The sequence below is a fragment of the Elephas maximus genome, chromosome 25, assembly GCF_024166365.1.
Source record: "Elephas maximus indicus isolate mEleMax1 chromosome 25, mEleMax1 primary haplotype, whole genome shotgun sequence".
Lineage (NCBI taxonomy): Eukaryota > Metazoa > Chordata > Mammalia > Proboscidea > Elephantidae > Elephas > Elephas maximus.
In genome coordinates this window covers 31,843,373-31,857,711 of record NC_064843.1, presented here as the reverse complement: position 1 = coordinate 31,857,711, position 14,339 = coordinate 31,843,373, and the positions used below count along the sequence as shown (strand labels likewise).

The following is a 14,339-nucleotide window of genomic DNA, read 5'->3' as shown; positions in this document are numbered from 1 at the left end:
TTGTGTGAATGTACCACAATTTATTTAACCATTCATCTGTTGATGGACACCTTGGTTGCTTCCAGCCTTTTGTTATTGTAAACAGAGCTGCAATAAACATGGGTGTGCATATATCTGTTCGTGTGAAGGCTCTTATTTCTCTAGGGTATATTCCGAGGAGTGGGATTTCTGGGTTGTATGGTAGTCCTATTTCTAACTGTTTAAGGTAACGCCAGATAGATTTCCAAAGTGGTTGTACCATTTTACATTCCCACCAGCAGTGTATAAGAGTTCCAATCTCTCCGCAGCCCCTCCAACATTTATTATTTTGTGTTTCTTGGATTAATGCCAACCTCGTTGGAGTGAGATGGAATCTCATCGTAGTTTTAATTTGCATTTCTCTAACAGCTAATGATTGAGAGCATTTTCTCATGTATCTGTTAGCTGCCTGAATATCTTCTTTAGTGAAGTGCATGTTCATATCCTTTGCCCACTTCTTGATTGGGTTGTTTGTCTTTTTGTGGTTGAGGTTTTTTTTTTTTTTTTTTGGAGATCTTTGTTATCAAGACTTTTTTTATTATTATTATTTTATTAACTTTTATCGAGCTTCAAGTGAACATTTACAAATGAAGTCAGACTGTCACGTATAAGTTTATATACACCTTACTCTGTACTCCCACTTGCTCTCCCCCTAATGAGTCAACCCTTCCAGTCTCTCCTTTCGTGACAATTTTGCCAGCTTCCAACTCTCTCTATCCTCCCATCTCCCCTCCAGACAGGAGATGCCAACACAGTCTCAAGTGTCCACCTGATATAATTAGATCACTCTTCATCAGCATCTCTCTCCCACCTACTGTCCAGTCCCTTTCATGTCTGATGAGTTGTCTTCGGGCATGGTTCCTGTTCTGTGCCAACAGAAGGTTTGGGGACCGTGACCGCCGAGATTCCTCTAGTCTCAGTCAGACCATTAAGTATGGTCTTTTTATGAGAATTTGGGGTCTGCATCCCACTGATCTCCTGCTCCCTCAGGGGTTCTCTGTTGTGCTCCCTGTCAGGGCAGTCATCGATTGTGGCCGGGCACCAACTAGTTCTTCTGGTCTCAGGATGATGTAGGTCTCTGGTTCATGTGGCCCTTTCTGTCTCTTGGGCTCTTAGTTATCATGTGACCTTGGTGTTCTTCATTCTCCTTTGCTCCAGGTGGGTTGAGACCAATTGATGCATCTTAGATGGCCACTTGTTAGCATTTAAGACCCCAGACGCCACATTTCAAAGAGGGATGCAGAATGTTTTCATAACAGAATTATTTTGCCAATTGACTTAGAAGTCCCCTTAAACCATGGACCCCAAATCCCCACCATTGCTCCGCTGACCTTTGAAGCATTCAGTTTATCCCGGAAACTTCTTTGCTTTTGGTCCAGTCCAATTGAGCTGACCTTCCATGTATTGAGTATTGTCCTTCCCTTCACCTAAAGCAGTTCTTATCTACTAATTAATCAGTAAAAAACCCTCTCCCCCCCTCCCTCCCTCCCCCCCTCATAACCACAAAAGTATGTGTTCTTCTCAGTTTATACTATTTCTCAAGATCTTATAATAGTGGTCTTATACAATATTTGTCCTTTTGCCTCTGACTAATTTCACTCAGCATAATGCCTTCCAGGTTCCTCCATGTTATGAAATGTTTCACAGATTCGTCACTGTTCTTTATCGATGCGTAGTATTCCATTGTGTGAATATACCACAATTTATTTAACCATTCATCCGTTGATGGACACCTTGGTTGCTTCCAGCTTTTTGCTATTGTAAACAGAGCTGCAATAAACATGGGTGTGCATATATCTGTTTGTGTGAAGGCTCTTATTTCTCTAGGGTATATTCCGAGGAGTGGGATTTCTGGGTTGTATGGTAGTTCTATTTCTAACTGTTTAAGGTAATGCCAGATAGATTTCCAAAGTGGTTGTACCATTTTACATTCCCACCAGCAGTGTATAAGAGTTCCAATCTCTCCACAGCCTCTCCAACATTTATTGTTTTGTGTTTTTTGGATTAATGCCAGCCTTGTTGGAGTGAGATGGAATCTCATCGTAGTTTTCATTTGCATTTCTCTAATGGCTAAAGATCGAGAGCATTTTCTCATGTATCTGTTAGCTGCCTGAATATCTTCTTTAGTGAAGTGTGTTCATATTCTTTGCCCACTTCTTGATTGGGTTGTTTGTCTTTCTGTGGTTGAGTTTTGACAGAATCATATAGATTTTGGAGATCATGCGCTGGTCAGAGATGTCATAGCTGAAAATTTTTTCCCAATTTGTAGGTGGTCTTTTTACTCTTTTGGTGAAGTCTTTAGATGAGCATAGGTTTCTGATTTTTAGAAGATCCCAGTTCTCTGGTTTCTCTTTGTTATTTTTAGTAATGTTTTGTATTCTGTTTATGCCTTGTATTAGGGCTCCTAATGTTGTCCCTATTTTTTCTTCCATGATCTTTATCGTTTTAGTGTTTATGTTTAGGTCTTTGATCCACTTGGAGTTAGTTTTTGTGCATGGTGTGAGGTATGGGTCCTGTTTCATTTGTTTGCAAATGGATATCCAGTTATGCCAGCACCATTTGTTAAAAAGACTGTCTTTTCCCCAATTAACTGACACTGGGCCTTTGTCAAATATCAGCTGCTCATATGTGGATGGATTTATATCTGGGTTCTCAATTCTGTTCCATTGGTCTATGTGCCTGTCGTTGTACCAGTACCAGGCTGTTTTGACTACTGTGGCTGTATAATATGTTCTAAAATCAGGTAGAGTGAGGCCTCCCACTTTCTTATTCTTTTTCAGTAATGCGTTACTTATCCGGGGCTTCTTTCCCTTCCATATGAAGTTGGTGATTTGTTTCTCCATCACATTAAAAAATGCCATGGAATTTGGATCGGAAGTGCATTGTGTGTATAGATGGCTTTTGGTAGAATAGACATTTTTACTATGTTAAGTCTTCCTATCCATGAGCAAGGTATGTTTTTCCACTTATGTACATCCCTTTTAGTTTCTTGCACTAGTACTTGGTAGTTTTCTTTGTATAGGTCTTTTACATCTTCGGTAAGATTTATTCCGAAGCAGAGGAATTACTAATGTACCCCCCCATGAAAATTCAAATACCTTAATATGGCAGTCAATACCCTACATGATTAGGGTTGCCAGGTAAAATACGGGAAGCCTGGTTAAATTTGAATTTCAGGTGAGCAACACAATTTGTTTTTAGTATGTTACTAAATATTGCATGGGACACATTTATACAAGTAAAAAAATTTTGTTGTTTATCTGATATGCAGATTTAACTGGGCATCCTTTATTTTCATTTGCTAAATCTGGCAACCCTATCCGTGATCTTCCCCAGAAGCCTTCCACTGCCTTTCTTCTCGCCATCTCCCCCGCCCCGCCAATACCCTATGCTCCGTCTACAACAAATGATGTGACTTCAGTCTCTTTGCTCATGTTTTCCCTCTGACTGGGCTACCTTTTTCTTGCCATGTTCCCTTGGTAAATTCTTCTCCTTTACATCCACATCCAAATGGCACCTCCTCTGAGACGCCTTCCCTGACAGTGAAGATTATCCCCATTCCAGGGTGCTCACTGAACCTGGTTCTCAAGGATTTTGGCTTTCCATTCGATGCCCTTAAGGTTAGGTCTCTAAAAATACAATCATCTCTCTCCCTCCACATCCCACTCAATTCCTCATAATATTAATAGCAAACGTTGAGCACTTTTCTGTGCCAGACACTGTGCAAAGTGCTCTACATGCATCAGCTCTTATTTAAAAAACGAAACAAAAGACAGTTGGCCAGGAGTCCATTCAGACTTTTGGTGACCCCACGTGTGTCCGTGTATAGAAAACCCTCTGTAAGGTTTTCAATGGCTGACTTTTTGGAAGTAGATCTCCAGGCCTTTCTTCCACCAATCTTTAGGTTAGTAGTTGAGCTCAAACACCCAGCACCTATGGTACCCTTAATTTCGGCTAGCCATATATCAAGCAGTTGGCAGCCACATGAAGTTAGTGGGTATGTACTGTGCAGTGCCTCAGTTTATCTGTGAAAAACTATCCGAGGATTAAAACCCAAAAAAACCCAAACTCACTGCCAACCAGTTGATTCCCACACACAGAGAGACCCTATAGGGCAGAGAAGAACGGCCCCATAGGGTTTCCAAGGCTGTAATCTTTCTGCAAGACGACTACCACATGTTTCTCCCCCTGCAGCCGGTGGGTTCAAGCCGCCAACCTTTCGGTTAGAAGTCGAATGCTTTAGCCACTGCGCCACCAGGGCGCCTTCATTTGAGAATAAAACTGCCCAGGAAGCGCTGCGAAAACACAAGTGAAACACCCAGCCCTCCGCCCTGCCCAAAGGGGTGCGCGATAAACTCCGGCTACTTTCTGCCTTTCCTCTCCTCCTACCGCCCTCCTCCAGGTCTCCGCCCCCTGCCCCGCCCCGCTCAGGCTCCAGGCGGAAACAGCAGTGTCCTCAATGCAGCGCGGTTTACGGTGGCGCTGCCTTTTACCGCAGTGTGGCGGTCCAGCTCGTCGTGCGCACTTTTACCCGATTGGCTCTGAGGCCGGCTCGCGGCGCTTTACGGCAGTGTGTCTGGAGAAACTGCGAGCCGCGTTTTTGGCGTGAGTGGAGGGAACCGACGTCGCCGGCGTTGGCTGGGCAGGGAACCATGGACGTGGGAGAACTTCTGAGCTACCAGGTAGAAGGGGTGGGCAGGGCCGGGGTTCCGCCCTCTCGCAGAACCAGGGTCCCTTTAATGCACGTCCTCTCTTTTCGTTCTGGGGCCTGGCTCCCTCTTCTCTGCGTGCCGGCCCGGGTCCGAGCCGCTCATTTCACTTCGCTCTCCCGGGAACCCCCTTGGGCCTTTCAGTTAGTTCCTTGTCAAGGCCCTGGCCCCCTCGCCTCTTCTCACAACTGTCTGGGCCCTGCTCACCCCACCCACAGGCCTTGCTCCCTGGAACTTCTCTGAAGGCGCCAAACTGCCCTGTCTTCACAACCATTCCCCTCCGCTGTCTTCTTCCCTCAGTCATTGAGAGCAGCGCTGGCCTTTCCTGGCTTTGAGCTCGAGTCTCCATTGACTGGCTATGTGACTTTGCATCAACTCATTTCTTCCTCTACGAGGCTCAGCTATTCTAACTATACCCATTGCCGTCGAGTCGATTCCGACTTACAGCGACCCTATAGGACAGAGTGTAACTGCCCCATAGAGTTTCCAAGGAGCGCCTGGCGGATTCGAACTGCAGACCCTGTGGTTAGCAGCCATAGCACTTAACCACTACACCACCAGGGTTTCCTTTTTTAACTATAGAGACATCAATAACCGTGAGTTGGAATCGCCTCGACGGCAACGGGTTTACGGTTGTTTGAGAACTCTGTTAGCTAATGGATGTGAAAGCTGATTTTAAACTGTGGAAAGCTGTACCCATGTTAACTGCCGTTGTTGGGAGATGTTTGGAATTCAAGCATGGGATTCAATGGGGACAAGGAACCCTAGGAATTTCCTTGTCCCCATTGCTCACACTGCTTGTTGGAAAACTGGTCCAGAGGGTGGACACTTGCCCAAAAGTCAGTCAACAAGTAAGAGCTCAGGTCTCCTGGCTGCCAGCCCCAAGTTTTATCCTCCCTTTAGGCCCCCAAGAGGCTTCTTTTGCGAGGCAGTTGAGGTGCACGGTGCAGTACTGTAGCCACTAGCCACATGTGGCTATTGAACACTTGTAACGTGGCTAGTCTGAATCGAGAAGTGCTTTAAGTCTAAAATTCACACTAGATTTTGAAGACAATATGAAAAGAGTGTAAAATTTTTTATATTGATTGCATGATTATATTGGTCATATTGATTTATCTTGATTAAATAATCATATTTTGGATAAGGGGCTAAATAAAGTATATTTAAAGTAAATTTCACCCGTTTTTGGTTGACTTTGTAATGCAGCTACTAGAAAATTTAAATTTACACATATAGATGACATTGTATTTTTATTGGACAGATAAAAAGAGCCTGAAAGGCATGAATTTGGAGGCCCAGGTTACTTGCAATCTTATTTTTGCTGCTAACCTACTGCTGTAGACTTGAACAGTAGTTAATCTCTCTATGCCTTGGTTTTCTCATCCGTAAATGGGACAGTGTTGTTTGCTACCTCACGGGTCTGTTTTGAAACATAAATGTAAATGGCTTAGACCAATGCCTGTCAAAGGGTAAATGTTCAGTTGTTGATAGCTGCGGTTAAGTCAGACCCTGTGCACAACAGAAGAAAATGCTGTCTGGTTTTGCAGCTAAGATCGGTTGGAGATCAGATACTTGTGATCCATAAGGTTTTAATTGGCGGATTTTTGGAAGTAGGTTGGTTGCCAGGTCTTTCTTCCTAGTCCATCTTAGTCTGAAAGCTCCACTGAAACCTGCTCAGCAGGCTGTCAGTAAATGTTAACTATTATTTTTGTGCCACTCTTTCATCCAACATATCAAAAACTGACCTGGCGACTCCAGACATGATGGGAAGGAATTTGTAAGGAAGGAGGTATACACTTACTCCCTACTTATCAACTGTCTTGTTATCCAACATTTCACATTTTACAACAATAATAAAAAACCGACTGTTTTGTGACAGTGAATATCTGGTAGTAATGAATGCTGAAGTGCAAGGCGAGAGTTACGCTGGCTGTGATGGTTAAGATTATGTGTCAGCTTGGCTGGGCCGTGATTCTCAGTGGTTTGGCAGTTATATAATAATGTAATTTGGTTGTCATGTAATGATGTAGCCATCTTCCATATTCATGTAACGCCAGTTTTCACATAATGACCTGGTCTTTGGAACCTAACCATGTTGATAAGCGAATGATGGGTGTACAGGCAGTCCCCATGCTATGAACATCCAATTTATGGACAACTTGTATTTGCCCTTTAATGTTATGTAATTTTTTTTTCTTAATTTTATTGTGCTTTAGGTGAAAGTTTACAGCGCAAGTTAGTTTCTCATTCAGAAATACACACGCAAATTGTTTTGTGACATAGGTTGCAATCCCCACATTAGGTCAGCACTCTCCCCCTGTCCCTTTCCACCCCAGTTCCTGTGCCCATTCATCCAGTTTTCCTGCCCCTTCCTGCCTACTTGTCTTTGCTTTTGGGCAGGTGTTGCCCATTTGGTCTTGTATACTTGATTGAACTAATAATCGTGTTCCTCACTTGTGTTATTGTTTGTTTTATAGGTTTGTCTAATCTTTGGCTGAAAAGTGGGCTTCAGGAGTGGCTTCAATGCTGAGTTAGCAGGGTGTCCGGGGGCCATAGTCTTGAGAGTTCCTCCAGTCTCTGTGAGGCCAAGAAGTCTGGGTGTTTTTTTGTTTTGTTTTGTTTTTGCTGAATTTGGATTTTGTTATACATCTTTCTCCCACTCCGTCCAGAGCCGTCCATTGTAATCCCTGTCAGAGCGATTGGTGGTGGTAGCCAGGCACCATCTAGTTCTTCTAGGCTCAGGCTGTGGTTTATGTGGTCCATTAGTCCTTGGACTAATATTTTACTTCTGTCTTTGGTTTTCTTCAGTTTCGTTTGCTCTGAACAGGATGGGACCGATAGATGTATCTTATATGCCTGCCTGCAGGCTTTCAAGATCTCAGATCCTACTCACCAAGGTAGGATGTAGAACATTTTCTTTTTTTTTTTTTTAAGTCCTTCAAACTCTTTTTTATTGTGCTTTAAGTGAAAGTTTACAGATCTCGTCAGTCTCTCACACAAAAACTTGCTTTTTGTACGTGCCTTGCTACGTACTCCCAATTGCTCTCCTCGTAATGAGACAGCCTGCTCCCTCCCTCCCTCCAACTGTCTCTTTTCGTGTCCATTTCGCGAGCTTCTAACCCTCTCTACCCTCACATCTCCCCTCCAGGCAGGAGATGCCAACATAGTCTCAAGTGTCCACCTGATCCAAGAAGCTCACTCCTCACCAGCATCTCTCTCCAACCCCTTGTCCAGTCCAATCCATGTCTGAAGAGTTGGCTTTGGGAACGGTTCCTGGCCTGGGCCAAAAGGAGGTCTGGGGACCATGACCCCTGGGGTCCTTCTAGTCCCAGTCAGACCATTAAGTCTGGTCTTTTTATGAGAATTTGGCAACTGCATCCCACTGCTCTTCTCCCTCAGGGGTTCTCTGTTGTGTTCCCTGTCAGGGTAGTCATTGGTTATAGCCGGGCACCATCAGGTTCTTCTGGTCTCAGGCTGATGTAGTCTCTGGTTTATGTGGTCCTTTCTGTCTCTTGGGCTTGTAATTACCTTGTGTCCTTGGTGTTCTTCTTTCTCCTTTGATCCAGGTGGGTTGAGACCAATTGATGCATCTTAGATGGCCGCTTGCTAGCATTTAAGACCCCAGGCACCACTCTCCAAAATGGGATGCAGAATGTTTTCTTGATAGACTTTATTATGCCATTTGAGTTAGCTGTCCCCTGAGACCATAGTCCCCAAACCCCTACGCCTGCTACGGTGGCCTTTGAAGCGTTCAGTTTATTGAGAAAACTGCTTTTGGTTTAGTCCAGTTATGCTGACCTCCCCTGTATTGTGTGCTGTCTTTCCCTTCACCTAAAGTAGTTCTTATCTGGTACCTAATTGGTGAATACCCTTCTCCCACCCTCCCTCCCTCCCTCCCCCCCTCTCGTGACCATGAAAGAATATCTTCTTCTCTGTTTAAACTATTTCTCAAGTTCTTATAATAGTGGTCTTATCCTTTTGCATCTGACTAATTTCACTCAGCATAATGCCTTCCAGATTCCTCCATGTTATGAAATGTTTCACAGATAAATCACTGTTCTTTATCGATGTGTAGTATTCCATTGTGTGAATATACCATAATTTCTTTATCCATTCATCCGTTGATGGGCACCTTGGTTGCTTCCATCTTTTTGCTATTGTAAACAGTGCTGCAGTGAACATGGGTGTGCATATATCTGTTTGTGTAAAGGCTCTTATTTCTCTAGGATATATTTCAAGGAGTGGGATTGCTGGATTGTATGGTAGTTCTGTTTCTACCTTTTTAAGGAAGTGCCAAATCGACTTCCAAAGTGGCTGTACCATTTTACATTCCCACCAGCAAAGTATAAGTGTTCCAATCTCTCCACAACCCCTCCAGCGTTTATTATTTTGTGTTTTTTGGATTAATGCCAGCCTTGTTGGAGTGAGATGAAATCTCATTGTAGTTTTGATCTGCATTTCTCTAATGGCTAATGATGGTGAGCATTTCTTTATGTATCTGTTAGCTACCTGAATGTCTTCTTTAGTGAAGTGCCTGTTCATGTCATTTGCCCATTTTTTAGTTGGGTTGTCTTTTTGTAGTTGAGTTTTTGCAGTATCATGTAGATTTTAGAGATCAGGCGCTGATCGGAAATGTCATAGCTAAAAACTTTTTCCCAGTCTGTAGGTAATCTTTTAACTCTTTTGGTGAAGTCTTTGGATGAACATAGGTGTTTGATTTTTAGGAGCTCCCAGTTATTTAGTTTTTCTTCTGCATTTTTAGTAATGTTTTATATACTGTTTATGCCATGTATTAGGGCTCCTAACATTGTCCCTGTTTTTTCTTCCATGATCTTTATCGTTTTAGATTTTATATTTAGGTCGTTTTTGTGCAAGGAGTGAAGTATGGGCCTTGTTTCATTTTTTTGCAGATGGATATCCAGTTATGCCAGCACCAATTGTTAAAAAGACTGCCTTTCCCCCATTTAATTGACTTTGGGCCTTTGTCAAATATCAACTGCTCATATGTGGGTGGATTTATGTCTAGATTCTCAATTCTGTTCCATTGGTCTATGTATCTGTTGTTGTACCAGTACTCGGCTGTTTTGACTATTGTGGCAGTATAATAGGTTCTAAAATCAGGTAGAGTAAGGCCTCCCACTTCGTTCTTCTTTTTCAGTAATGCTTTACTTATCTGGGTCCTCTTTCCCTTCTATGTGAAGTTGGTGATTTGTTTCTCCATCTCATTAAAAAATGTTGGAATTTGGGTCTGAATTGCATTGAATCTATCAATCACTTTTGGTAGAATAGACATTTTTGTAATGTTAAGTCTTCCTATCCATGAGCAAGGTATGTTTTTCCACTGATGTAGGTCTTTTTTGGTTTCTAGCAGAAGTGTTTTGTAGTTTTCTTTGGTAATATTTATTCCTGAGTATTTTATCTTCTTGGGGGCTAGAACATTTTCTTTATGAACTGTGTTAGGCTAGTTGACCTAGATGTCCCCCGAGACCGTGGTCACCAGCCCTCAGCCCCAGTGACTTGGTCCCTCAAGGTGTTTGGAAGTGTCTAGAAAGCTTCTATGGCTTTGCCTTGATCAAGTTGTGCTGACTTCCTCTATATTGTGTGTTGTCTTTCCCTTCACCAAGGTTACCACTTATCTACTATCTAGTTAGTGATTTCCACTCCTCACTACCCCTCCCTGTAACCATCAAAAAATGTCTTTTTCTGTGTGCAAACTATTTCTTGCATTTTATAATAGTGGTCTCATACAGTATTTGTCCTTTTGTGATTGACTTTTACTCAGCATAATGCCCTCCAGATTCATCCATGTTGTAAGATGTTTCTCAGATTCCTCCTTGTCCGTCATTGCATAATATTCCGTTGTGTGTGTGTACCATAATTTGTTTATTCACTCATCTGTTGATGGGCACTTAGGTTGTTCCTATCTTTTTGCTATTGTGAATATAATGTGTAAATCTGCCCTCCCTTTGAAAGGATTCACAATATATTCTTCCTCACAGTTACCTTTACTTGTTGTACCTGCAGTTTTTAAATCATTGAAAGGCTTAGGGCCTTTTCTTGTACTAACCCAAACCCACTGCCTTTGAGTAGATTATGGCTCATCGTGGCCCTGTAGAACAGAGCAGAACTGCCCCATAGGGTTTCCAAGGCTGTAAATTTTTACAGAAGCAGACTGCCACATTTTTCTCCTACAGGGCAGCTGGTAGGTTCGAACCACTGAGTATAGCAGCCGAGTGCTTTAACTGCTGTGCCACCAGGGCCCCTTTCTTGCACTAAAGTAAGGCTAAATAAGAACTGTATGTGCCTGTTCTGACTTACCTACAAATTCAACTTAAAGACAGAGTTGGGGACAGATCTCATTCATAACCCAGGACTGCCTGTATAATCAGGAGAGATTTTTTGTTGTTGTTGTTGGTTTTGTAAGGCATTAATTGAATGTGAAAGAAGAAAATAGGACAGTTGTTGAATGAGTGGTTGTGTACTTGTCTGAGAGTTGTGGCATGGCTAGCCCAGTAACTCCTGGAATATTAAAGGTAGAAGAGATTCATCATTCATTTGACAAATATTTACTGAGCACCTACTGTGTGCAAGGCACTGTATCCAGTGGGTATATTACTATTCCAAGTTCTTGCTTTTGTGGAGCTTATAGTCCGGAGGGAAGTCACAAGATAATAAGTAAACAAATTCAAATTGTAGTACGTTCTATGAAGGAAATAAAACAGGGCGTGCTATAGAAATGTACCCTTCAGTATGGTAATCACTAACCACATGCGACTATTGAATACTTGAAATGCGGCTAGTCCAAATTGAGATGTGCCATATGCGTAAAATACATACCAGATTTCAAACATTTATTATGGAGAAAATGGGTGTAAAATACCTTATTAATAATTTTTATGTTGATTTCATGTTGAAATGATAATACTTTGGATATATTGGGTTAAAGAAAATATATTACTAAAATTATATCACCTGTCGTTTTTACTTTTTAATGTGACTTCTAAAAGTTTTGAAGTTACGTGTGTGGCTTGTTTATGGGGGCCAGGACTTACTGCTTTAGATAATATTGCCTGGGCGGCTCCCTCGGAGAAATAGACGTTAAAGTTGAGACGTGAGGGTTGAGAAGAAACCAGCAGTTGTTGAGTCGTCTGTTGTGTCAGCTGCTGTGGAGTCGGCCCCCAGCTTGTGATGACCCCGTGTGTCACTGAGCAGAACTGCTCCATAGGTTTTCTTGGCTGTAATCTTTACAGAAGCACTTTGCCAGGCCTTTCTTCCGTGGAGCGCCCGAGTGGGTTTGAACCACCAACCTTTAGGTTAGCAGCCAGTCACAAACCACTTGTTCCCCCCCAGGCTCCTGTTGAGTGGCCTAACCAAAAACAAAAACAAAAACCTGTTGCCGTTAAGCTGATTCCGACTCATAGCAGCAACCCTGTAGGACAGAATAGAACTACCCTATAGGGTTTCCAAGGAGCGGCTGGTTGATTCAAACCGCCCACCTTTTGGTTAGTAGCCAAGTTCTTAACCCTTGAGCCACCAAGACTTCTTGAATGGCCTAGGGGTTGTTCAAAAGGCAGATTGCTGGGTCCCATCCCTAGAGTTTGATTCAGTAAGTTGCTTGTGGAACCTGAGAATTTTCATTTCTAACAAGATCTCAGGTGATGCAGAAGCCCCTGGTCCAGGTACCACACTTTGAGAAGCATTGGTAGAACAGTTTACATTCCTTGTAAAATTTTCCCTGCCTGAGACATTCCCTCTCCCTTCTCATGGCCATTGGTTTGTAGTTTTTTTTAGATTACATTTTTACCCTGCCACCCAAGATGCTGAGAATAAGTCATTTAATCTTTCTGGGCCTCAGTTTCCTCATATGCCTAATGAGGGGATTAGATAAGACCCTCTCTGAGATCCCTTCTAGCTTTAAAATTGTTGTACTAATTATTTAGGTCCAAGGACTCCAGAGATTTCAGGGGATAAAACATCTTAATGTAGTGGAATGAATCAAGCTGAAAATCTAGGAGATTTAGGTTTTAATCCCACCTTTATCATTTTATCTGGATGACTCAGGACAAGTCACTTCCCCTCTCTGTACATCATTTTTTATCACTTGTAAGATGAGATTGGAAACCCTGGTGGCAGTGGTTAAGAGCTACTGCTGCTAACCAAAAGGTCAGCAGTTCGAATCCACCAGGTGCTCCTTGGAAACTCTATGGGGCAGCTCTACTCTGTCCTATAGGGTTGCTGTGAGTTCAAATTGACTTGATGGCAATGGGTTTGGTTTTTGGTTTAAGATGAGATTGGCTTATATGACTTCTTGTTCTTTCCATTCCTAAAATTTGGAAACTAAGGTGCGCAAGGAAAAATATCATCCAATTTCAAGAAAGTTTATTGAAAGTATTTAACATTTTTTAGGTACTTACTAGATTTCACTTTGGGGCAACTTGGTGGGAAGATTCCAATTTTCTGCTGAGATGGGTTCTCCTAGTAATAGAATTAGGCAGAAAACTTCTCAGTATATGTCTTATATCCTTGACATATGTTAACTATTCGTTTGAGGAGACAGGAGAATTACAATGTGGACAGGAGGTGGTGGAAAAAGTTTTAAAGAGGAAACTAGTTATGTTCCAAATATGGAAATGTACTTTTCAGATGCCTTCAGGCTCAGACATCTCATCAAGAAGTGTGCCTGGCAGTTCCATGGCTGAGAAGTTTCTGCTGCATAGGCGGCACGTATATGAACTCCGGGGCACTCTCATTAATACTAATTCTACAGATGTCTGGAGAAAGTTCTTAGCTCCAAAGTTCTGAAGAATTGCAATAAAAAATTCACATTTAGTGCAGCTTGGCTCATGGGAATGACTTGCTGTGTGACAGGAGAGGTATTCTCTTTGAGGCAGATTGGGGTCAGGGACCTGTGATTTTGGTGACATTGCAGACACCCAGTCCTCTCATCACCTATCAGTAATATACCATTTCCTTGAATTGCAGGGGTTTAGGAATCTATCATCTTGCTCCTTTCCCCCTCTTATTTCTTTCTTTTGAAATAAAAAATTTTAATGACATTATGCTGGCAGGAATAGTACACATAGCCCCTGACTTACGACGTATTGGAGTTATGACGAACAGCACTTAAAACCACCTGTTTTTTTTTGTAATTCTTATCCTTACTAAAATGTACTACATACAGTGTTGCAGCGTGTAATTGGATGTTATCATTCTCAGACATTCACTCGCAGATGTTCAGAGATTGGATTTATAAAGATACTGACAATAAAAGGCAGTAATAACGAAAACTAAAAACGAAGAGGCATTCGACTTACGTCAGAATCAACTTATGATGGATCCCTGTCATAAGTTGAGGGCTACCTCTGTTTAAGAAAGTGAGAAAAGGAAAACTACCCTTGTAATACAACATTTTTATTCTCACAGTTCTTACCTATTTTGCCTCGCTGTAACCATTATGGAAACCCTGGTGGCGTAGTGGTTAAGTGCTATGGCTGCTAACCAAAAGGTCGGCAGTTCAAATCCGCCCGGTGCTCCTTGGAAACTCTATGGGGCAGTTCTACTCTGTCCTATAGGGTCGTTATGAGTCGGAATCGACTCGATGGCAGTGGGTTT

General features: G+C 42.4%; 1 protein-coding gene across 1 annotated transcript in view; it reads left to right on the top strand.

Moving 5' to 3' along the window:
• The first annotated feature begins 4,578 nt into the window (after positions 1-4,578).
• CTNNBL1 (catenin beta like 1) overlaps positions 4,579-14,339 on the top strand; it is a 219,832-nt gene continuing 210,071 nt past the window's right edge. The window contains exon 1 of the mRNA XM_049869635.1: positions 4,579-4,700. Coding sequence (XP_049725592.1) covers positions 4,671-4,700 — 30 coding nt within the window. The 5' untranslated portion in view covers positions 4,579-4,670. The remainder of the gene's footprint in view (positions 4,701-14,339) is intronic.